The 26,295-nt window shown below is 40.7% G+C and overlaps 1 protein-coding gene across 1 annotated transcript in view; it reads right to left on the reverse strand.

Annotated features, from left to right (window-relative positions):
- The window catches only part of LOC137300512 (protein Niban 2-like), a 175,367-nt gene extending 156,150 nt beyond the window's left edge, over positions 1-19,217 (reverse strand). The window contains exon 1 of the mRNA XM_067969614.1: positions 18,888-19,217. Within this exon, the coding sequence (XP_067825715.1) occupies positions 18,888-18,942 (55 nt within the window). The 5' untranslated portion in view covers positions 18,943-19,217. The remainder of the gene's footprint in view (positions 1-18,887) is intronic.
- Between the last annotated feature and the right edge of the window lie 7,078 nt (positions 19,218-26,295).

Consider the following 26,295-nt stretch of genomic DNA (forward strand, 5'->3'; position numbering starts at 1 on the left):
CCTGGGAGCTTACTGGTCCATATAGCTTGGTGTCACATCACATAATGCTTTAAACCTTTGTTCCCAATTGCTCAATCATTTGTTTGAAAAATAACAATTTAAAAAAGAACTTGGCCATCACCAGGGACGAGGGTTCCAGTTATAAAGAGAGACTTTAGAAGCCAGGGCTTTATCCCACTCAATCTGACAAGGTTAAGGGTTGACTTGAGAGATTTCCAAGGTTGTGATAAGGTAAATGGTGATAGATCGTTTCCACTGGTTGGCAAAACCATTACCAAAGGGCGCAAATTTAAGATAATCATAAAAAAAATGAAGGAGATAGTTACAAAAAAATCTTTCCACAGTGGGTGGTTAAAATGTGGAATTGTCTTACAAACAATTGTTGAAACAGGGTCCACAAATATTTTAAGGGAATTGGATAGTTTCTTTAAAAAAAATACAAACTTAGAGCAAGCAGGAGATAGAGATTAGACTAGGTGGCTCATATGGAGAAAAACACTGGTGTGGACTTGATGTTTGTGGTGTAACATTACAGGATACAAAACATCACAGGATACAGAATTTTTAAACTCTTCCTGAAATTAGAATCAGAGGGCATTTGAAAACGGTTACCTGACCAAGTTTCTATCCATACAGATACTATCGTCACTATCTCCTTTACAAGCAACGAGGTGGACAGAATCATTGCAAGTGTGGGGCCTTGCTCTGCTCTCAAAATGTATATTCAAATTAAGTTCAACTATTTGAGACAGAAAATTTATATTCAGACAGCAGAAAGCAGAACTCCCACGGGAAATTAATGATATAAAAAATTTCCTCCAGGCACAAAAGTTGTATGTGTATGTATGAATGTATACGTTTGTGTTATCAGGGCACTCGATCGAGAATGACCTATGATTAAGAGATATTCAGGGTTAGGCAATGCCTACAACAATTATGCATTCTCAATAATGCTATGTTGAATGGTGCAAGAACACAAGAATACAAACTCAATGAAAGTCTCTCACACCAAGAGTAGAGAGTCAACCCTGAAACTATCAATTAATTTACACCAAAGATAAAGCATCTCGCCAGGTGAAAGTTACTAAATTGAAGAGACACGTTTAATATTTTAACGGAGAGATTTCATTAAAGTAGACAGGTATTCAGAAGTTGCACAGTAGCAGAAATGTGTCCTTATCCTAAAAAGAAAAAGTCTTGCATTTATATAGAGCCTTTCATAACCCCAGATGTCCCAAAGCACTTTACAGCCAAGGAAGAACTTTTGAAGTGTAGTCACCGTTGTAATGAAGGAAACTTATTGCTGTTTGTGGGAGCTTGCTGTGCTTGAAATAAGTGGCCAGATCATCTGGGTGTTTTTTTTTAAAGTTGGTGGAGGGATAAATATTGGCCAGGACACCGGCAGAACTCCCCTGCTCTTCTTTGAAATCGTTCCATAGAGTCTTTTATGTCCCCATGAGGGGGCAGATGAGGCCTCGAATCAACATCTCATCTGAAAGACGGCACCTCCAACACTGCAGCATTTCCTCAGTAATACAATGAAGTGCCGGCCTTGATTATACGCTCAAGTTTCTGGAGTGGGGCTTGAACTCACAACCTTTTCGTTCAGAGGTGAGTGTGCTATCACTGAGCAAAGGCTGACAAATGAAAGGGTTAAATGCCTCAATTTTCCCTATACAAGTAACATTGCACCCCAAGAACAATTTTCCACGTGAACTAAGATATTTTGATGTGATACAGTTCTACATAAATGCAAGGAATTTTTCAAATTTAAATCTTTCCGGTGACTGGGAATTGAACCTGGAACCTTCTCGTCTGTATCACTCAGTTATATCCTGCCTGCATTTTGAAAGATGAATGTAAGGAGTCGCACAACACCAGGTTATAGTCCAACAGCTTTATTTGAAATCACAAGCTTTCGGAGCTTTGCTCCTTCGTCAGGTTGGTGTTGTGCGACTCCTTACATTTGTCCACCCCAGTCCATCACCGGCATCTCCACATCTTTGAAAGATGACACCTACTTCACCTAACCGGCCCAAGCAGCCTCAACCAGCAGCAGGGATATGTTGAATCATCAACTAAAGCAATAGGTTACCATTCTTGCAGCAGTATGGATTAAACTCTGCTTTTGTCTTGTCCCACATTGGTGAAAGCAAAGAGCCAAGAAATCCTTTAACATTAATTCTGAAATGACAAAAATTTGATTTAGCTACACAGCTATATGGATGCCTGTTATGTCCAAGGAAACACTATTATAATGGTAATAACCTCACTCCTTTTCATTTCCAGACCCTCTAGAATCTTCTGTAAAGAACAAAGGAAGAGAGAAGTTTAATTGCTACAATGTGCTTACACCCATCTAACGTTCAGTTAACAATATGAAAGTACCGAACACCTCACCAACCTTTTAAAACAGTTTCATTGGACAGAATGTACAATACTGAATCCAACATTTGACACTCCCAAGACGACATATACAACAGCAACAACATTAAAAAATAAACACTGTCAGCTTGGCTCAGTTGGTAGAACTCTCACTTTGGGAGTCAAAAGGGTGCAAGCGCCATTCCAAAGACTTGAGCATCTAAACTAGGCAGGTCAGTACTAAGGGAGTATTAAATCTGTGTTATGGTGAATGTTGTAGATTCTATTCAAAGGACAGGTTATCCCAGGGCCTTCTCTCAACACCATCTGAAATAAATGAACTGGTCATTCATCTTACTCGAGCTTGTGGGATCTTGCGGTGCATAAATGGCTGCCTCACTTGCCAAAACAACAGTCACTGGTCAAAAACCTTTTGGACGTCAAGGTACACCATATTATAAGGCCGATCATGGCCCACTTGGGTTGTCACTGCCGCAAAAGTCAAACAGGTTAGTCAGGCAGGATCTTCCCTTCTGAATCCATGTTTTCTGCTATTAACTAGGTTACTGTTTTATAGATAACCCTCGAATTTAATCCTTGATGCACTGGATCAAGAAGCAGTCATGCACTGCATCTACTAACCGGCTCCAAACAACTTGGGTTTTCCTGCTTTATATTTGGTTGATTTAATGGGAGGCTTCAAATAACTTTTCTGTTATTACATCCCTGTGAAAAGATGTTCTTTCAATGCTGTATTGTTTGCTCCTTGGACTAACTCCGACATTCTTCGTCTACAATCATACAGTTTATGAATTTGCTGCTTCAGTTCGTAGCTGCACCACTGGATTTTTAAGCCAGCCACTGGCATTTCCCACCCAACCCCCCTCCCCAACTTTAAGAAAAATATTTTGTTTTCCGTTCACCCACCCCAATTCAAACCCTCTCAGAAGGTGGTGCCTTACTGCAGGGTGTAATTCAACGAGAGCTGGTGGGTACTCCATCTGCAGGGCTGTGAACGAAGCAACAAATGTCAGTAGGAAATTTGACAATGGTGAGGGGGTGATTATAGCCAAGCCGAATCCTGTCTTAACATCCTCATGATCATACCCCCAGCAGGGGGCCAGTGGATAGTTATTCGAAGTGGGAACCCTACATTAATATTTTTCCCTTTTGCCAAGTGTGAAGGAAAATCAACTACAGGAATCAACTACAGGAATCAGCAGACACTGGAAATTTATTCAGTGCCAATATAGATGCCGTACAATAAATCCTAATGGAAACCTATTGTAAAAGTAAAGTATAAATCCAAATAGAATCTGTACCAATCATAAATAACTGCTTTTTTTTTTTAAAAAAGCTAAAAATGTCAGGATTCACAGTACAAGCTGCAATCTTCCTGGTCTAAACATAAGAGGGCCTTAGTTTAACACCCCATCCCAAAGACAGAACCTTGGAAAATGCAGCATTCCCTTAGTACTGCACTGCAATGTTAGCCTAGAATATGCGCTCAGGTCCTGCAGTGGGGCTCGAACCCATGGTTCTGATTCAGGGGCAGAAGCATTTACCTCTGAGCCAAACTGACACAGGACGTCATTATGGGTACAATATTTTGGTGCTGGTCACACTTACTCAAATTTTTTGTGCACATAATATTAAATGCAAAAACACACACGCTTCAGTCCCTGGTTCAAATCAAATAAGGTTTCATTAAATTCAACTTTTTTTTCTGTGGACACAATGTTGGACAATACCCATCAAGAGGAACATGGTTAACAAAGCACACAGAGACACAGTGCTCATTGTTGTGATCAATGCACTGTGACAGAACTACAAAAGCACAGCCTGCCTGGGTTTGGCAGAGATACACTTCCGCACAATTTTTACATGAAGACGACAAAAAGGAACAGGAATATATCAGAATCTTAATTGGACACTGGGGCCCCCTCGCTTAACTGGAGCAATAAAAAGTTATGAAGATCATTTCTAATAAAAAAAATCCCAAGTGAAATTAGCAGCAACACAAGGCTGTATTTTGAGAATCATCAGCAGTTAAGCATGCAACTGTTTGCCCAGCCCTTTTAAACTAAGCCACATAATAATGGCTAAGACAACAGAGCTAGCACATGATGAGGAACACAAGATCAAATTTCCTTTCATTTAACTAGGATTTGCAGATTTAGTCCCACACATTCTTTACAGCTTCATAAAGAAAAATAAATCTTTGCAACCATAACCACTTGCACTAATGGTTCATGAGTCGTTCTACATTTAGTTGAAATCTGGATAATTTTACACTTCTGTGCTACAATATTTCCTCCCTCTAAAGTACAAACATCACCAATGTGGTAATACAAAGTTGTCTCAATGATATGGCTTTTAGTTTTTTGTGAAGTAAAAGTATACAAAACTGTACCACAGGGTCAAGGGCCTAATATGTTAATTTTAAATTCCACAAATCAGTTTTCTTGCTTTTCCCACTATTTATCAGTGAAATTTTGCAAGGTACTACTTTGCAAGGTAGCAATATTTTCTGCCGTAACAGAAAAGAATGCACAACAACAGAACACAAAGCTCCTCTCAATAGTGCTGAAAGTCAGCATGCCAGGAACATTGCAAGAACAAGATAAGCACTGGACTTTCACCAAGAATGCAATCAACTCCATCCTGCATCCCCTTCTAAATTATAATATTTCTAATTTGCAAGCACAAATATACGTCACCAAGTACACTGGCTGGACACGAATGTTATATACCAGTTTTCATATAATGTTGCTTGCAATATCATTTATGTATAGTGCAATATACGATTACAGTTAGTTATTGTTTCAAGATTGAAATTGCCAGTGGCAAAATGAGCTAAGATATTGTGCAATAAACAGTTTTACTTGGTGCAGCTTGCACGCAGACAAGTGCAACTGTACTTCAGACAAGCAACCACTAAAAAATTGTACCTTTTCTTGTTTGTCCACACACATAACTAGTATTAGGTTTTTTTTTTAAAAAAGATTTTATTCACAATGACCTGCAGTTTACTACCAGTGCAGTACACTCCTGCTTGACATCACACTGTCTGAAAATGCCAATTTCCACATAAAACTACAATGACTCAGAATTAGGAGCAAAGGAACCCTCTGAATGGGATCAAATTGCAGGATCTTCCTCTACCATCCTTCGTGTGTGGTCCAGTTTCAATTGTCTCATTGATGACTTGGCTTGTACATCACCACCACTTAAATGTCGAAGCCTGCTATTGAAGTTCTAACACAAGGCTGCACTCCTCTGCTGCCTACAAGCTCAGAGAAGTAAACTGTTATTGTCCAGGTGTCTTGGAAGAAGAGATGACACACCCATTTTGAAGAATTCACTTTTTACACTCTTTACTCTGAAGGTTTCTATTGGTTACAGGGTGACCAGTAGGGATCTACACCACTCATACAAACTTTTTACTTCCCTCAATGAAGGTTGAAAAGCAAACAACGTTCAGGATGCCTCCAGGCCAAACTGAAGCAGTGACTGCCCATCACAAATCAACAAATAGCTTTTTTAAAAAAAAAATCCCAACACTGGAAGCATTTGTCTTCTTATCCACACTATCAAGAGAATTAATGTTTCACTGATGATTGGAATCAGTCAATAATCCATAGCAAAGTAAACATTCTCCACTCGAAACATTTACCTACCCCACACGTCGTTGAAAAAAAAAGGGTTTATAAATATTACAAATACAAATGACAAGGAGAAACTATATATAACTCATGCTGAAACATGCCTTGGAGGTTCAGAACTACACAGTGGGAATTAGGTAGATGCGGATGTTATATAAAACACAAGGTAAGCTGCCAGCATTAACTCCACTATACCTTACTGGACTCCTGAATGCCAGTATTTCTCTATTTTCTTCTACAAAAACAAGGACTTGAATTGACTTTTGAAGCCTTTTAGACCCAAAGCACAGCACTGACAAGCTGCCACGTGTCCTAAAGCTGAGTGTGGGTGTTCCCCTTCTGAACAAGTCTCCTTTTACAGCTGAAGGTTGCTTTCCCAGAGCTTCAGTGTTTGTATTTGTCCTATTCGTATCTTCATCAGATATCTTTTGTTTACAGATTAAATATACATACTAAAGTAATGGGGGTGGCGGGGTGTGGAAAAAAAAAGGGACCATCAGAATAAAAACATTCTAGTTTAGAAAAAGTCTGTTTGCCATAATAAGATGGCAAACAGCTATTAAGAGATAACAGAAGGAAATATTTCTGTCCTTGTAATTTAAAATCAACTTAATTTATGTTCTCATTGCACTCCAAAATCTTGATCCAAAATGAATTTTCTTTGGCCACATGCTATCTAACCTCCTTATGATATGCTTGCCAGCATGTTCCAGGTTGGATTTTTCAGCATGTTAAAAGTAAATGGACTTAAGTAATTTTAAACAATAAAACAAGTACTTTGTCATTTTAAATACATCACTGCCTTAACATGTGATCCAATTCACTACTACAGTAACCCAGAGATCACATTTGGCATGTGCCTTTTGGTTGAACAATTAACTGGGGATACTCAATTCCAGGAACCACAAAATAGGCATAATTATTTGTTTTTCAGGATTGCACAAAGTGACACGAGTGACAGTGAGCCTATCCCTTCCTTTCAATGGCTTCAGATTGCATGAAGTCAAGAATTTACAACAATCATTCTCTCAAGCATCCACTATGGAAATCAAAGTTTTCAGTGCTGCAGTTTTAGAGCAGGTGGTGGTGGTGGTGGTGGGGGGGGGGGAGGGGGGGAAAGAGAAAGTTTAGCAGAATATTACAAGAAGAATTGCAATAATCAGCAGCTACAGTCAGTACAAAAATCAAAGCTCAACTGAATAAATAAATAATTCATTTTTAAAATGGAAAGAAATTTCAACTACCTGGGTTATATAATACTTAAACCAACTCCATTAAATGCAGTTTCTTTTAAAATCAATTTTAAAAACCATGATTTACTAGATTTTTTAGAACTGGAGTTGCTCAAAGCTGGATCATTCCTTGTCCAGTTACTTCATTATAGTTCCAAAATGTAATATGTTGTTCTTTTCAGGTGATTTTTATTTTGCGGGGGGGGGGGGGGGGGGAAAGAGAAGATAAAACATCCAGTTAGACTACGACTATTAGGTGGTTCAGTTTTTCAGATTTCAAGCGTCACAATTCAATGGACAGTTGGAGGTCATCAAATCTTTTCCACAATGTCCCTCAAATTACACCATGAAACCCTCGCATGCAAACACAATATATTTGTCTGAAATTTCCCTCTCTGCCATTTTAGCAAAGATGTCAACCGGCTTAAAATAAATGGTATACACCTCCACTGAAACCATGGATAAGAATTTCAGATAAACTCATCATTCATTTGCATACCAGCATCTCATCATGTCATTTCAAGGCCACAGTATTAGAGTGACTCAATGAAAATTATTCAAAATTTTAGCAGGACAATTGTAACTGCCTTTGGTACTAGACTGGGCCCAAGCACAGGAAACAACGTTTCTCTCATCCCAAAAGAATCTCTGGAAAGTCTTGCAGACAATGAAGGAGGAGCCAAAGTCCTCCAATTAACTATCCAATGCCTAGTTAGCTGCTAAAGAGCACCAGTTAAGATTCACCAGCATCAAGATAGGGAAAATGGATTTAGAAACAGTGAAAAGATCTTAACATTCTAACGTCATTTTTTTTTTAATCCTTAAAATGGAGCCAATTCCTAGAAAGAGGGCCAAAATGTTCAACCAAAGTGAAATCCATCAGGCAGAGGTACCTAAATCATGACATTCACTCGAACCACAAAATGTGAGGGAATTAAGCAGCTAATTTTTTTCTTCAGTATTAATACAGTCCCAAAATTTTTTACACATTTTCGGTCACATGCTTGTTACTTTCACTTTTTTCACATTGGAAATCTGTTGGAAAAGCAAAAGGTTGGCGCTAAATAGGATTCTGCACCAATCAAATAACCTCTTCATTTTTACACCAAGAAACTTTGGGATTCACAATGAGCACTAAAGTATGCCCAGACAGCCTCTGTAACAAACCCCTCACAGTCAAGTATAGTGAAGTCAATGAGATAAGGGACCCTAGCTGTCTGGTTGCTGGAAGAAACATTTCAGGGACAGCCAGAGGCTGTCACAGCTGTCAAAGCAACCATATGTTCAGCTGACTGCAGAAACCGCAGGATACATAAAAAAAAGTAGCAGACTCGACTCAGAATTGCAGAAGGCCAAAAGTCTGGTCAATCCCTTTCTCAAGGCCAGAAAGAACACAGACATGGCTGCTGTCCAAATGTTTTAAAGGGCAAACCCACAAGCCATCACATTCTCCTTCAATACTCAGAGCACCTCAATTTTTAACAGTGCAGCTATCAACAAGGTGTTGGTGTGGTACATTGAAGTGCTGTGTTGAACTAAACAAAAGTTTAGTCCCATCATTCCCAAAACCAAATTTCTAAGCTTAGAAATTAGATGCAACCTCACCATCACATACCTTTTGGTGCGCTGACGGTAAAATTAAAGAAAAAAAAATTGCATTTATATTGCGCCTTTCACAATCTCAGGACGTCCCAAAGCGCTCGACAGCCAATGAAATATTTTTGAAATGTAGTCTCTGTTGTAACGTAGGAAACGCGGCAGCCAATTTGCGCACAGCAAATTCCCACAAACTGCAACGTGATAATGACCAGATAATCTGTTTTAGTGATGTCGGTTGGGGATGAACAGTGGCCAGGGCATCGGGGACAACTCCCCTGTTCTACTGAGTGCCACTGGATCTTTTATGTCTGATCTTTAACTGAGAAAGGGCCTCAGTTTTAACATCTCATCCGAAAAGATGGCACCTCCCTCAATACTGCACTGGAGTATCAGCCTGGATTATGTGCTCAAGTCTCCGGAGTGGGACTTGAACTCACGACCTTCTGACTCAGCAGAGAGCGTTCTACCGCTGAGCCATGGCTGACACCCTAGTGCAGACTGGTAATTTTCTCCCATGTCTATGTTCTTGGATGAGAAAATGGGATGTAGTAATGGAGTTAGGGAGCAGAAATGAAAAGAAACTGGCAATATTAGTTACTACTCAATTAATGGCATCAATCTTAATCAAGTACAGTACAATTAAAGCCCAATGTTGAACAGGGGCGTGATCGTATAAAGGCTGATTTTATAGACAAACATTCGTGAACTGTAAAATGAGACTTCAAAACAGAGCTTTGTCTCCTCAGTCAGCTCCTGAATGACAAGCCCCGACAGGAAGTCAGGCTTTGCTGTGTTCAAACAGACAAGCAGGCACCATTGACAACGCAAAAATTATAATTCATCATTTTTAAAAGCTAGTCTCTTCAAAAGTAAACAAAAAATGTTTCCCCACAAGCACATTATTTTTAAGTCTTGATAAATTTAAACTGAAGTGATGTACCTTTATTATTGTAAAAGTACAGAACCAATTTTTCATTAGTACTACCTTGATGCCACTTTGATGACCAGGTGTATCTTAAAATTGCTGGATTTTACTGTTCAAAGATCAGAGATTTCTAGTTTGAAACTTAAACCCATAGATACAGTCACATCCAATAAACCAACCAATCTATCATAGCTAAGGCAGCTCCTGATCAACTTTATCATTCAATCTAGTGGGGCCATTATAGAAAAGCAGGCATATTAATTATAACTTAAAACAAGCATTATAGGAAGCTATGTAAAAACCAAGAAAACAAAAGCATCGCAAGGCGGCCAATGATTTACCCAAAGCCGAACAATTAATTTCAGATAACATCTTGAACATTCATGCTGGATCCATAATTCAAGATCAAAATGGTTAGCATTTAGAAATGCATGGGATAATCAAGGACAGCCAGCATGCATTTATTAAAAAGAAAATCTTGTTGGGAGTTTTTTAAAAAAAATGATGAATTAGATGTGGTCTATATGGATTTTCAGAAGGTGTTTAATGAGAGGTCTTAAAAATTCTTGTTAAAAAAAAATCTATGGCCCAAAAGGAAACGAGGCAGCATGGATAGAAAGTTGGTTGACAGAAAACAGTGGGTTTGGGTTAATGGTTGTTACTTGGATTGGAGAAGAGTTGGAAGTGACCCCCGAGGGTCAGTCCTGAGTCCACTTTTGTTCTCAATATATGTACATACATAATTTGAATTGAGACACAGGCAGCACAATATTGAAATTTGCTGAAAACACAAAAAGAAGCAGTTTTGACTAAGTGATTTGAAGTGTAAATGACTAAGTGGACATCAACAGGTCAGGGGAATCAGACTAGTGACAATGCATTTTAATGCAGTGAAGTTTAATACATTTTCTAAGGAAAAACAAGGAATGGGATTATATGGAAATGCAAAGATGCTGAAGGGTATGGAAGAAAATTTAAACCCAAGGGTCAAAATACATAATTCTCTGAAAGTGGAAGCAGTCAGATAAAACCATTAAAAAAATGCAGATAGCATTTTGGGTTGGAATACAACAGCAAAGAGGAATGATAAGTTTGTACAAGACAATTGTTCAGCCACAATTACAGTACAGCGTGGAGTGTTGGGCAACCCATAATAGAAAAGACATCAAAGCTACAGTGCAGATTCTCCAAAAATATACCAGGAATGAGAAAATACAGTCACGAGTAGAACCTAGGCACTATTTCCACTGGAGCTGAGATGGTGAAGAGATCTATTGGAGGATTTTTAAATTATGAAGGGCTTTGACGAAGCGAATATGGACAGACTATTTCAACAGGTTATCAATTTAAAATTACCACCAAGAATGAGGAGATTGAAAGGAACTTTTTGTTTTAAAAAGGCGGCAGTTTTTGGAGCATGGAATGCTTTGCCACAGGGACCGATTAAGGTGCAGACCATTACATCTTTTAAGGGAAAATTGGATAAACAGTTGAAGCAGAGAAAGGAAGAGAGAGAGATCAGACAAGATGATTGGATTTGGATTGCTCTACCTGAGAGCCAGAACAGACATGATGGGCCAAATGACCTCCTTGTAAACTTGCATGGTTCTATAGATTATACATCTGAAAATATGTTAAAGTTTTTGCGAACTTGCTGCTCATCAAGGGAAGGGATTTTAATGCTGGGAATGGAACACACTGTCTTCAGACACCAAGTATCAGTATCAAATATCCCGAGGTCAGGCACAGCAGAGTTTGATGCAAACAAAGCTCCCTCTGCATCACTGTTGGGATTTTCCCCATTTCCCACACCAGTTATTCTGCGGCCTCTCGTCAATTAGTGCCAATTTTGTGCTGTGGGCCCTTATCCAGTTGCAACTGGATAAAGACTGGCCAAACTTATTGTGTGTATACTGGACCCTCACAACCCACAAACAGAAGAGACCACAGGAAGCACTGAGTGTCCATGTCGGAAATTCCAGCACAGAAATGCTGGATTTTCCAACCATTATTATGGTTGGAACATTATGTGCAGCACATGCTGGAATTTTCAATGCGCTCTCAGTGGCCGATGCCGCCTGCAGGGAGGTCAAGGTACAGGCCTTACCCCGCATGAATCTAAACTGGATTGAACCTGAGTCCCAGAGGAGCAACTCTAGTGCTTAATCCATCACACAACTCAGTTTCCCCCTTCACATAGTTAGCATTAGTATATTAAGAACATGGCACCAATGCATGGAAATATCATACTTTGTTACAGATACAAATTAATCTGAAAATGCTGGAGCTTCTGTGTTGTAACCTGAAATGAACAAGAACATTCCAATGTGCAAAGTTCCCTGACCCCAAAAAAATTAAATTCAGACCACAGACTGTTTATAACAATTTCACTTTCTGACCTTAAAAAGGGACCGACCGACTTAGAATCGTTACAGCACAGAAAGAGGCCATTCGGCCCATTGAGCCTTTGCCGGCTCTTTGTAAGAGCAATCCAGTGAGTCTCATTCCCCTGTAGCCCTGCAAGTTTTTTTCCCCTTAAAATATTTATCCAATTCCTTTTTAAAAGCCATGATTGAATCTGCATCCATCACCCTTTCAGGCAGTGCATTCCAGATCATAACTACTCGCTGCGTAAAAAAGTTTTTCCTCATGTAATATAAAAAGTGTTGATCTCATAAGCCATTTTTCTTGATAGGATGCGCTTGTGGATGTCTGATGCCCTGTGGAAATAACTGCTGCGTAGCCACATCGTGGTCTCATGATTGAGGGTCTGGTGACTGGTGCTAATGGAAGGTTCATGGTGTGGTTTTGGGGTGGGGAGGAAATAAAAGAGGGATGTAATGCCTCTGAGGTGTGGACACGATGGGCCAAATGGCCTCCTTCTGTGCCATAAATTTTCTATGATTTTTCACATTGGCCAGAGGACCAAAGGCAATCACCTTAAATCTGTGTCATCTGGTTCTCAACCCTTAAACAGAGCTTCACCGTAGCAGAAAAAACACATCATACATTAATGTGGTACAATGAGTCATTATAAAATAGTACCTCAGTCCATTTACCATGAGCAATGCCACAAAAGATCTGCTATAGATTTTAAAGAGAGAGTTTCAGACACTGCCTTTTAATGTTGCTTCATTGAGTGAGAACTACTGGGTCATTTCTGCTTGAGCATCCGACAGGGATCCTCACCGGTCCAGAGCACCTGTCTGAAATTCCCACATGCAGCATCCCCAATTTTTTTTTTTGAGCACTGGCAGAAATTCATGGTCAGTGCAAACAATAATTTCCAATGTACACTCTTGCAGGACAGGGTTCCTTGTTAGAAGTGCAAACTCAGAAAATTACCTGACATCCATAAGTTAAAAATTGTACGCACTTGTGTCAGTTTTCTCCACTACAAATTCCTGTGTCCACAATAATAATGTAAACTGTCTATGTAAACATGTCACACTGCAATTACACCCTCCTGCCAATGGTGGCACTGTAGCATCTCAAACTTTGAGCCTGCACTGTGGAGAAACTGCAATGCTCCAACCAACTCTACTTCTTAGCTTTCCAAATTGCTGCAAGTTTTGTTATCAACTATAAATAACAAAATCTAAATATTGTGTAAAAAAAACACAGAATGCATGGTTTTAAAATGGAGACTGAATTCTGTCAACACTCCGTGGTCCAATTTTCTCCCACTTTATCCGAAGACCACACTTGGTCTCAACTGTGTGCAATGCCAAAAGGAGATCAATTAGAGTGTTATTAATATTGTGATGGATGTACTTTTTAAAATAGTATAGAGCACAATCCTATTTATTTAGTTCTTATTTTCCTGAAATAGCTGGTTATGCCTTTGCCCCCCCCTATCACCACCCCCTGACCATGAACCTTCCATTAACACCAGACACCAGACTCTCATTCACGAGACAATTATGCACCTTTGCAGCAGTAACTTCCACAGGGCATCAGACATCCACAAGCACACCCTATCAATAAAATGACTTACATCAACACTTTTTAAGATTACACATTTTCTACTGTGATGGGATCACAAGATAACAAATCCAAGGCTAGGATTCAACACAGCAAGTCACAGTCACAGCTCAAAACTGAATCAATCAAATAACTTCATAACTTTGCCCTTCCCTCTTCCCCACAACTCTTTCTAAACCTCCAATCATCCTGCACCCAATGATCATGCATTCCAGCTTTTAACTTTTTTTTAAAAAAAGAGCAGAACCCATGGAAACATTTTCAGCCACAGCTAACTGCCTAACAACAAAGAGACATTTTACAGTTTCTGATGTTTCTAAGAAACCTCAATAGATTGCCGGGCACGCAGCTTCACTGCTTCAACGGGAAAGCTACCAGTTTATAGCCTAATTCAGCTTTAAGACTCCACCTCACACTTAGTACACAAATTACTGAGTGCAATCTTCATGGGGTTCAACAGGACTTATTCAGTTGGCAGTTAGGGTTTTTAGAATCAAAAAAGTATTCAACAATTTATCCTCGGTTTGAATATTTAAAACAATCTCATTATATTTTGTGTGTACACTCAAGCGACACGAAACAGGCTTCAGTCCTTCAAAAGTCCTAGAAACCTGACTAAAATACAAGCAATTATGTTCCGAACCAATTCCTGACTGGAACAACATTATGAGGGCTGTGAAACCAGTGCACCATGAGATAGTGAGAAACAGTAAATTAAGTGTCAAGTCCCAAGTGTCTCAAATTGGACTCATCTTGGTTCGTTCACACAAAACCCAAACAGTCTTGAATCAGGCTAGTCACTATGCCAGGTGGGCCTGGATTTCTAACCGTTCGAGAATTCATTGAACCACAAAGGAAGGGTCCAAAGAAAACAAACTACAGTCAGCACTGTGGAATGCCATTTTTCGCACAGATTCTGCACACAGGAGTACTACCAGCCTGAGAACATTTCTGTCCTGAAAGCAAATCATTCTTCCTTGATGGCAGCTTGAGCACCAACTATTTCCTCAGGCTTTTTAGAAACTGCAATGCACAGGGCACAACGTGTCACTCCGAGAAGCAGTTAATGCAGTGCAGTGATAGCTGGAATAAAAACCCCACGCATACGAATAAAGTCAGAGCCATTGAAATACAGTGGCTATGCTGGTTAAATAGAGGTCATGGGGTGACAAACTGCAATGCCTGACGCATACTTGGTTTAACTTGTTTAGATTAAACCAGTTTCTTGTCACAACACAATGGAATTTCAACATTTAAAAAAGCATAATGGAATGTACAAGCCCAGACAATACATCATTCAACAATTTTCTCTCCAGCTTTGGGGCTCAGAGTGCAGGACATTCAAAGCACTCTTCTTTCATCCACAAAAGCTCTGCTCACACGCCGATGAGATGGTGACATTTTTTTGGTCTTTAGTGGTCATAAAACTAACATATCAATCATATAATTGTAGAAAAAAAATATGATCCAAGACACATCCTGTTGCCCTTTACAGTTAATTTTTTTTAAAATATAAAGCGAACAACTTGCATTGATATCGCACCGTAACGTAGCAAAACATCCTAAGGCACTTCGCAGGAGCGTTAAACAAAATTTGACACCAAGCCACATAAGGAGATGTTAGGACAGGTAACCAAAAGCTTGGTCAAAGAGGTAGGATTTAAGGAGCGCCTTAAAAAGGCAAGCAGGAGAGGTTTAGGGAGAGAATTCCAGAGGTTACGGACGAGGTAGCTGAAGGCACGGCTGCCAATGGTGGAGCGATGCAAATTGGGGATGCGCAAGAGGCCAGAATTGGAGGAGCGCAGAGATCTTGGAGGGTTGTTGGGCTGTTGGGCCAATGCCATGGAGGGATTTGAAAACAAGGATGAGAACCTTTAGATGAAAACTTGACAGACAAAATGAACATACAATGTATGCAACGCACAGGATATACCATTTTGTGTTATGGTCTTGTCGAATGAAACTCAATACAACTGCACTATTAGTTATGCGGTAAAATAGCAGGAGCCTGCTCTCAGGCAATAGAACTGAGCACCTGTTTGGTGCTATACTATCTTAATATCCTCTTTCCAAAGATACATTGCAAATATTATGGATTGTATTGGCAAAATCCTGCCATAAAGAACCTACCAAAAATTTCATGGATAAGGAAGACATGCAGCAAATTCATGCAAACATTATACCTCAAGGTAAGGGATCCAGTCTCTTCAGCACAATCTGCTTCAAATATTCCCAAAATCTATTTAAATTATACCATAGTGAAAGAGCCCAGTCATTTATCTAAAATGATTCCTTTTCACAATGTAATTACTCAGTAAACCAGAGTCAAGTACCAGCCTCAAACTCTGAATTACAGCATATTAGCCTGCTGCACAGGCATCAGAGGCAGCCATTATAATTATGTGTGGATGTTATCACAGTCCCATTTTCAACATGCTATTAGCGTTTTGCTCAGAACACCCAGTCACCTCCTTACACTTGTTCAAATTAAGCTTTAGCAATGCAAAACCAGTGAGCAAAATGGATCTATGGAGTATAAACGGCTGTCATTCAATCTTGTCCGATAAGTGTTCGAGCTTCAACCTCGCTTCATTTTACATTGGTTTGAACCTCCATTATTTGTCCACCGACTACAGATTTGAGCTCGTAAAGACCACCGAAATCTCACATTTGTTAAAGATGACCAAACGATCTTCAAAATCTCACTTTTCAATTTTTGAAGAAAGGTTTGATGTATATTTTGCAACACTGTCTACTTAATATCCCATGGTACTAGGTGGTTACTGTGCTGAAACACACCAGCCCATCTCAATATTGCAGTGAGGTATCTTAAGCATTCTGCTGAAAAAAATAAGGCTGACACTTAAATCAAAATTTACATACAAGCCATAATACCCAGTCTTTTCACTCATATCACATCTGCTAAAAGCAATTAATTACTTCACACCCTCAGTAGTCAACAGTATCCCATTGATTGTTCACAACACCCAAGTGAGGTCTTCGAACCTTTTATATCAACAACAATTCTCCCTCACTGACCACACGTTTGTCACTTTCTAATGACCCTCTTACTTGTGCCTGAACAAATCTTCCTTCAACATATCACTCATGCTAAATGCATCGCACAGGAGGTGCAGCCTTAGTTTTACTTCACTGAAAGTTACTGTCACCGAACAGAATGATGTGCAGACCTCATGATAGCTCAGTGCATGCTGCACTTATATTACTGCAATGCTGCTTGAGGCAGCCCTGACTTCAATGCCTGCCCTGCAACATTAACAGGGTGGCATTAGTGTCTGAGAAGGCCTCTCTCTTCATAAGCAGAGGCAAGGTACTGTCAACAGCAAACAGAAAGGCTGTCATGTTGTTCTGGCAGTGGACAGGCCAAACTCTCATCCCACCATATATGCCAATATTATTTTTTTGCTGAGTTTTCCCTTACTACATCAATAGGATGCATTGAGACCAGAGGCGCACCAAACAGAATCCCATGTAAGCAGTCGTGAAACATTAACCCAAGCCACACAGACCAGGACTGTTCTAATTTCAACCCCTGATTTGTACCGAGTACAAATACTGGCCTCAGTGACTCAAACTAGGGAGGGGACAAATTAAAACAGAAACTCAGTGCTCCAACATTTCATATCATTCTCTGATGGAACCTGGACAGATGTCAGAGAAAAAATGTTCAGGTTTTTCTGTGATGTCTGCCGCAATCAAACAGCTGAACATCCAGGCTAAAACATGAAGAATGTTCACTTGGGTGAAATATCAAAAAGGGCGACTGCATCCACAGTATCCCCATTCATGCCTTTGGTATTCCAAACTTCAATTTTTCCAACACTGTCCTCCCGCACTCCACCCTGCATAAACTTTAACATGTCTACAACTTTCCACCTACACCATATCCTGTATCAAGTCCTACTTCTTAACCTGTCCTTTATTGGCTCCCTATCCCTCAGTGCACAGATTTTAAAACCCTCTTCCACAAACACCAACCTCTACAACCTCAAGTCCTACGTCTCTGGGCACACCCTTCATTCCAACTCTGGTACCTCCCTTTCCCTCCACCCTACCATCAGTGGCAGAGCCTTCAACCTTTTTGCTTCCACACTCAAACACTCTCCCTAAACCCCTCTACCTTCCTACATATCTCTTCCCCCCTCATCATCATCAAAAGCCTCCTTAAAACCTACCGCTCCAACACCTTTGGCTCAGTTTACTTTCAGACTTCCACCCATGAACTGCTTAGGACATTCTGCTACATCAAAAAAGATACCAAAATATCCAAGCTGTGGATGGTGGAACCCAGCACGAGTTACTGTCTTCAGGAGACAGAAAGTAAGAGGGGGGAGGGATTTTTTAAAAAACAAACAGTAATACAACTTGATTCCTCCCAGGTGCAGTTTCAAGTCCATTACTTTGAACAGGCTGCCAGCTGTGTGTTTGTGTTAGACTAAGATGCAACACCGAATCTGTAAGCAATTACACTAGCTTATTGAACAGTTCTCGCTTACCTTATTGAGAAATTAACTCGCAAAACTGCTCTCCTAATAACAATCTTTAACATTTTTTTTCTGCTGCAATTAGCCACATATCACAACCGCACATCCCAGCACTACACCGCTTTATTGCGTGCATTGAAACGAATACAAAAGAGGGCCTCTCCCTACCCACTGAAACAAGGTTTCTCCGATAAGATAAGGCGTTGACTTGCCTTTATCGCCAAGTCTAGTACATGTGAAAGTATAAAGAGACTCTTGAAACATAAAAGGGGGTTAGGGGGAAAAAAAAGCACAAGCGGTCAACTTGTAGACAGCTGCGTACAGTAGAGTTTCCCAAAAGAACAGTCGTCAACACTTCTAAAAGTTGTCTGTTACAAATCGATTACCTATCAGAAACTGACCGAACGAAACACAAACAGACAGATCTCTACTTGGAAACAAAATGCAGTTTCACAACGACTAAGGTTTTGACTGAGACACACCGTCAATGAAGTCTTAACGTGAAGAAGCCGAGTTTGCAAACAATGGAAGTAAAAAGAAATACGAAATAACAGCAGGGGACATCCCGGTTTAACCCCCTCCCCACATTAAGGGGCTCAGTCGTTCCCCTTACCTGCAATGAACTGACGCCTGTTTTCATCAAGGTGAGTCGAGATTACATCCCCCATCGCGCCTCACTCAAAAAAGAAACCTCGACGACAAGAAGAAAGTGTCTTGGAGCTAATTTCGGGAGGAAACAACAAATCACTCTCAGCACCAATGCAAAAAGGATTGCCAGTGAATCAAGAGCCGTGGGACCGCTCAACAGCAGGGAGGTTTTATAAGGATCCTGGCAGCCAACTGCTCCCGACTCAGCACACCCCTCAATGCTCCTTGTTAAACGAGTTTTAGTCTGACTGCTCTCTCTCTCTCTCTCTTTTTCCCCCACTCCCCTTCTGAGGGGTGTGGTTTTGAAAACTGCACATGCGCCGTAATCTGTACCTTAAACTTCCGAGAGCTGCAGTTCGCATTAATATTTCGGTCAGACTGAAGAGTGGGCTGATTTGATGGTAACATTCTCCGGGCGTGTTCCGATCAGAAGCGGTTTTCAACGCCAAGCAACCCGGAGTGCAGCATAGCTAAATGATTTTTATCTTGGAAAATTTCGCCAAAATGAATTAATCTGTAACCTCCTCCAGTCTTACAACCCTGTGTTCCTCCAAATCTGGCCTCTTGTGGATCCTGATTTCCTTCACCTCATCAATGGCAGACATGCCTTCAGCTGACTCGGCCTACCCTAAACCTCTGTGCATCTCCACCTCTCCTCCTTGAAGACGCTCCTTAAAATCTACCTCTTTGACCAAGCTTTTGGTCACCTGTCCTAATATCTCCTTCTGTGACTTAGTGTCAAATTTTGTCTGATAATTCTCCTGTGAAGTGCTTTGCGATAGATCTCTGTGGGACACCACAACCACAAGATCACATAAAACTAAGAGAAAAAGCATACAAAAATGCAAAAAATGGTACAGATCCTGGCAAAAGATGACAAAACAGATAATAAGAGCTGAAAAAGGGGGTATGAAAAGAAACTTGCAAGGGACAGCAAAATCAACACTTTTTATAATTATCCCTTTAAAAACTGATAATGGTGATATTGTAAATGGAAATAAGGAAATGGCAAACATGCTAAATAATTACTTTGTGTCAGTATTTACAGTAGAGGAAGAAGATAGCATGCCGGACACCCCAAGGAAACTAATTTTGAATCAGGGACGAGGTCTCACCAAAATTAACGTAAGCAAATTAACAGTAATGAAGAAAATAATGGCACTAAAGAATGACAAATCCCCAGGACCAGATAGTTTTCATCCCAGGATTTTAAAGGAAGTAGGTGAGAACATTTCAGATGCCCTAACTATAATCTTCCAAAGTTCTCTCAATTCAGGAACCATTCCTTTAGATTGGAAAATTGCACATGTCACTCCGTTATTTAAGAAAGGTGAGAGAGGGAAACCAGGGAACTATAGATCAGTTAGCCTAACATCTGTTGTCGGGAAATTACTCGGGTCTATAATTGAGGATAGGGTGACTGAACATCATGAAAATTTTCAGCTGATCAGAGACAGCCAGCATGGATTTGTAAAGGGTAGGTCATGCCTGACGAACCTGATTGAATTTTTTGAAGATGTGACTAAAGTAGTGGACAGAGGAATGTCTATGTATGTTGTTTATATGGACCTGCAGAAGGCATTCGATAAAGTGCCTCATAAAAGACAGTTAGCTAAAGTTGAAGCTCATGGAATTGAGGGCAAATTATTGACCTGATTTTTTTGATTCATTCATGGGATGTGGGCGTCGCTGGTGAGGCCAGCATTTATTGCCTATCCCTAATTGCCCTTGAGAAGGTGGTGGTGAGCCGCCTTCTTGAACCGCTGCAGTCCGTGTGGTGAAGGTTCTCCCACGGTGCTGTTAGGAAGGGAGTTCCAGGATTTTGACACAGCGATGATGAAGGCACGGCGATATATTTCCAATTCGGGCTGGTGTGGATTAGAAAATTGGCAGGGCGGCAGGAGACAGAGAGTAGGGATAATAGGCAGCTACTCAAATTGGCAGGATGTGACTAGTGGTGTCCCACAGGGATCTGTGTTGGGGCCTCAACTATTCACTGTATTTATTAACTACTTAGATGACGGGATAGAGAGCCACAGATCCAATTTTGCCAATGACACAAAGATAAGCAGCATTGCAAGCAGTGTAGATGGAAGCATAAAATTACAGAGAGATATTAATAGATTAAGTGAATGGGCAAAACTGTGGCAACTGGGTTTCAATGTAGGCAAGTGTGAGGTCATCCACTTTGGACCTAAAAAGGATAGATCAGAGTACATTCTAAATGGTGAAACGCTCGAAACAGTGGAGGTCCAAAGAGACTTAGGGGTCCATGTACATAGATCATTAAAATAGCATGGCCAGGTACAGAAAATAATCAAAAAGGCCAATGGAATGCTGGCCTTTATATCGAGAGGACTAGATTACAGGGGGGTAGAAGTTATCCCACAGCTATACAAAGCCCTGGTTAGACCACACCTGGAGTACTGTGTTCATTTCTGGGCACCACACCTCAGGAAGGATATATTGGCCTTGGAGGAAGTGCAGCGTAGATTTACTAGAATGACACCTGGACTCCAAGGGTTAAATTATGAGGCGAGATTACACAAAAAAGGGTTGTAGTCCCTGGATTTAGAAGATTAAGGGGTGATTTGATTGATGTTTTTAAGATATTAAGGGGAACTCATAGGGTAGATAGGGAGAAACTATTTCCACTGGTTGGGAAGTCTAGGACTCGGGGACAAAGTATAAAAATTAGAACCAGGACTTTCAGGAGTGAAGTTAGGAAACACTTCTGCACGCAAAGGGTGGTAGAAGTTTGGAACTCTCTCCCGCAAATGGCAGTTGATGCTAGCTCAGTTGTTAATTTTAAATCTGAGATTGATAGATTTTTGTTAACAAAACGTATTAAGGGATATGGGGCTAAAGTGGGTATATGGAGTTAGGTCACAGATCAGCCATGATCTCATTGAATGGCGGAACAGGTTCGAGGGACTAAATGGCCCACTCCCTATGCTCCGATGTAACCGTCAGCCTGTGGGAATTTTATTAAGACCATATACTAAACTGCTAACACTGTTGACAAACTTTGATTCACATTACTATCATCCACAACGCTCTGTCTGTCTTCTTGTTTTTATCCAAGGCCCAAGGATGCTTAAACCAAAGAAGAGTTCTCCTTTGTTTGATTAACACCAACCTGCTTCTATGTTAGGTGAACTGTAACACTGAGGTCAGGTATGGGGATTAACCCAATGGCTGAACCACAGCATGAATTTCCTGCTATATGTTTATACCATATATTGATCACAGAATATCTGCTAAAATGATAATATTAGACAAAATTGGAAATCAAATAAAATGCTTTGCTTTTCAGCACATCGTTGTGACCAAAGCAACAGTGTTGACACAGTAAAATTGAGGAAGGGCGTGGAAACGTGAATCCAACTTAATTTTTATACCTAGAACAAAAGATAAGAGGCAGTGAGTCACAAGACTGTACTTCGGTAAAGTAGTGTAGAAATCCTCATAAAATGCAAGGTCAGTGTTTCTGTAAATATCATTTGAACTCAGAATTACAGCAATTAATTAATTCACAGGTATTTGTTCTATAACAACTTACATTTATATCGTGCTTTAATGTGCTAAAGCATTCCAAGGCATATCAGACAAAAATGGATGCCAAACCAAAGAAGGCGATATTAGGAGGAGTGACTGGAAGCTTGGCTAAAGAGGTGAGTTTCAAGGAGAGCCCTGAAGGAGGAAAAGGGCTGTGTGGAGGTGTAGAGCATTGTAGCACTGGAGAAGTTTACAGAGGTAGGGAGGGGTGAGGCTATGAAGCAATTTAAACATGAAAATGAGAATGTTAAACTTGAGGCGTTGGGGTACTGGGAGCCAATTTAGCTCAGCAAACATAGGGGAGATGGGTGAGTGGGACTTGGTGCAAGATAGGATACAGGCAGCAGAGTTTTGGATAGGCTGAAGTCTTCAGTGGGTGGAGGATGGGTATGAACAAAAACCTGATTGGAGAGGTTCAAAGATGGAGTTGTGGGAAAGATGCCAGGATTTGGGAGACGACAACATATTCAAGATCTTTATAGAGGAAAGGAAGGTTGGAGATGGTGCAGTGAGGCAGTAGTTTGCAAGAACAATGAGGTCTTGGGTGCAAAAGTGCATCTGGTGACGCAATTACATCATTGTGCCCACTGCAAAATTATCTTTTAATTTTTATGGAAGTTATGTCAAACCTGACACAAAACACTGAGACTGAATAGCAATGGATTGCTCTGCGGCCGATATAACATCTGATTTTAACAACCACTGCTGCGTAAGGTTTCTCAGGTCGTCAATGTGGCAGCACAGCAGTCTACTGGTGCCACTTTAAGAGAATTCCTGACAGTGGCAGAGATTTGTGCAGACAAATCCAAGCTGCTTTTATTATACATGTTAAAATGGGTCTTTTAGCTAGGCCACTCAATTGTTCCTATCCTATAATTATCTCATTGTGATCAGTCTTACTTTCAAAGTGACATTATCTGAATTTTATTGCAGTGAAGTATTTCCTCACCATCCTAATACAAATTCCAGGCCCAAAATCCAGGGAGTGAGATTTGTTTTGAATTGGCGTTAATGAGTAGATTATCCCGAAAAAGTCACTTCTAACAATAAAACATCTGAATGAAAATTGTCCTTCAGTTCCTGCTAAATGAGCCGAAGCTATGAACACACAGTCAGTTGTTCTTTATCTATCCATACTCCCTCCTTGTTTGTTACGGCTCTTGGTTATAGAGCTATCTCTGTTAAAAGGTTACTTGACCTTGTTTTATAACTTTTCTAGTCACATTTTCTACCTTGTGAGACATTTGCAAAGCATTCACCTGATCAGATTCATAACACAAGATGTACTCGCTCCAAAACACTGAATTATAATAAGGATGGAGTGCGCCAGGCATCATTCATTCTTGAAGGACCATGACTTGCCCGCGTTCAAGGTGCCACCACGGTGGATGATAGGGAACACTTCAAACTGAAGCAGATTCTTTGGGGGTAATTTTAACCTAACTCGCTGGCTTGAAACCCACGGGATCAGGTGGACCACTGGTTTTACACCCCGCCCAATATTACTCTCCATTGACTTCAATGGTGGTAAAATCAGGTGGGGTGCAAAACCAGCATTGCACCCGATGCCGTCAGTTTCCTGCCAGACGGGTTAAGTTAAAATCGCCCCCTTTATCTGTTGGAGTAGGAACTTAAATGAAGCCACTTTACAAACAAAAGTTACTTATGAGGTGAATTATGCAGGGCCCGTGAAGTTAATGAGGGCATTCCACTGTGAAGCCACAACATTGTACAGCTGCACATTATGAAGAAAGCATTTTTTTTTATTCGTTCATGGGATGTGGGCATCGCTGGCAAGGCCAGCATTTATTGCCCATCCCTAATTGCCCTTGAGAAGGTGGTGGTGAGATGCCTTCTTGAACCGCTGCAGTCCGTGTGGTGAAGGTTCTCCCACAGTGCTGTTAGGAAGGGAGTTCCAGGATTTTGACCCAGCGACAATGAAGGAACGGCGATATATTTCCGAGTCAGAATGGTGTGTGACTTGGAGGGGAACGTGCAGGTGGTGTTGTTCCCATGTGCCTGCTGCTCTTGTCCTCCTAGGTGGTAGAGGTCACGGCATTGGGAGGTGCTGTCGAAGAAGCCTTGGTGAATTGCTACAGTGCATCCTGTGGATGGTACACACTGCAACCACAGTGCGCCGGTGGTGAAGGGAGTGAATGTTTAGGGTGGTGGATGGGGTGCCAATCAAGAGGGCTGCTTTGTCCTGGATGGTGTTGAGCTTCTTGAGTGTTGTTGGAGCTGCACTCATCCGGGCAAGTGGAGAGTATTCCATCACACTCCTGACTTGTGCCTTGTAGATGGTGGAATGGCTTTGGGGAGTCAGGAGGTGAGTCACTTGCCGCAGAATACCCAGCCTCTGACCTGCTCTTGTAGCTATGATATTTATGTGGCTGGTCCAGTTAAGTTTCTGGTCAATGGTGACCCCCAGGATGTTGATGGTGGGGGATTCGGCGATGGTAATGCCATTGAATGTCAAGGGTGGTGGTTAGATTCTCTCTTGTTGGAGATGGTCATTGCCTGGCAGTTGTCTGGCATGAATGTTACTTGCCACTTATCAGCCCAAGCCTGGATGTTGTCCAGGTCTTGCTGCATACCAAGGCCCTAGATTCAAATTCTAACGCCAGAATGTGTTTTTTGTACTGTTAGTTGAATCATGTGAGTATACATTGTAAGAGACATGACACTACAGTTTTACAGTGTTTCTCTTTGACTTTAATTGATATTTAACACAAAAGAGAAGAAAGATTTTTCAATTACGTTTTTTAAAAAAGCACATTTTTTAGCAACTTTTGAAACAAGATTGGTTAAAATTGTGTTGAGTTCTTCTGGGATGTTACTGCCCCTGTGTGGCACACCAGAAGAATTTGCATGATTCCTGCAGGTTGATATAGAATTGCACATTCTGCGAAACCAAAAATATAAATGGTGAAGTAATAGAGTTCATTTTTTCTCAAGATCACAAGATAAATACTGATGAGGAAGGACATTCAGACGATCCTACCTCACGCATCTAACAAAACTACAGCCTCTCCCCACCCTCAATTACAAATTTCAACTGTCTCCAAAGTGACTTCAAGGTTTTTTCTATCAGGGGAAGCAGTGTAGAGATGGGGAGTGGGAACCCAAATCCTAACCCGGAGGGACTGAGACCAATCTTAATACCCCTACCCCACCCTAGCTAAGATCGGCTAGTTCAGCAACAATCAGAGATTGAACATGGGACCTTCCTGGTTTGTATGGCTAGGCTACTTATTGCATCAGCTTGCTGAGCCATCAGACAAGTGGGATACAGTTTTAATAATGTTGCTGTATTTGCTATATATGCAAGACCTCACTGCTGATTTTCACTGCCATTTCTAAAGCACCCATGAGCTGAAGGGAATATAAGATTATGATAAATCAAACATTAAATACTTTGACACTGTAGGAGTGCAGCTGACTGCAGAAATCCAGCTCTGCCTCCTTCAGTTGCACTCCATAGCTAAATACACCAGGCTCCAGGTACTGACAGGATTCTTGACCCAGGAGAATATCAGTCTATGATTCTGCCATCGGGTTAAGGGAGCTGGTTTCAGTTATATAAATTTGGGAAGCCAGACCTGTGTGTTTGCTCTCTGTGGGTCTCCACATAAATTCAGAACCCAGCATGCTTAGGGAGATGAGCCTCTCCAGGCCAAGTTTAAAAATGGGAGAGCAGTGCATCACTCTCCTGAAGCAGGATGCAGTAACAGTGCAAGTATAAAAATGCCTATCATCTTGACAAACCCATCAGCAACCAATGACTGTTTGTGATAACATAAACTCCATAAAATCCC

The sequence above is a fragment of the Heptranchias perlo genome, chromosome 31, assembly GCF_035084215.1.
Source record: "Heptranchias perlo isolate sHepPer1 chromosome 31, sHepPer1.hap1, whole genome shotgun sequence".
NCBI classification, from domain to species: Eukaryota; Metazoa; Chordata; class Chondrichthyes; order Hexanchiformes; family Hexanchidae; genus Heptranchias; species Heptranchias perlo.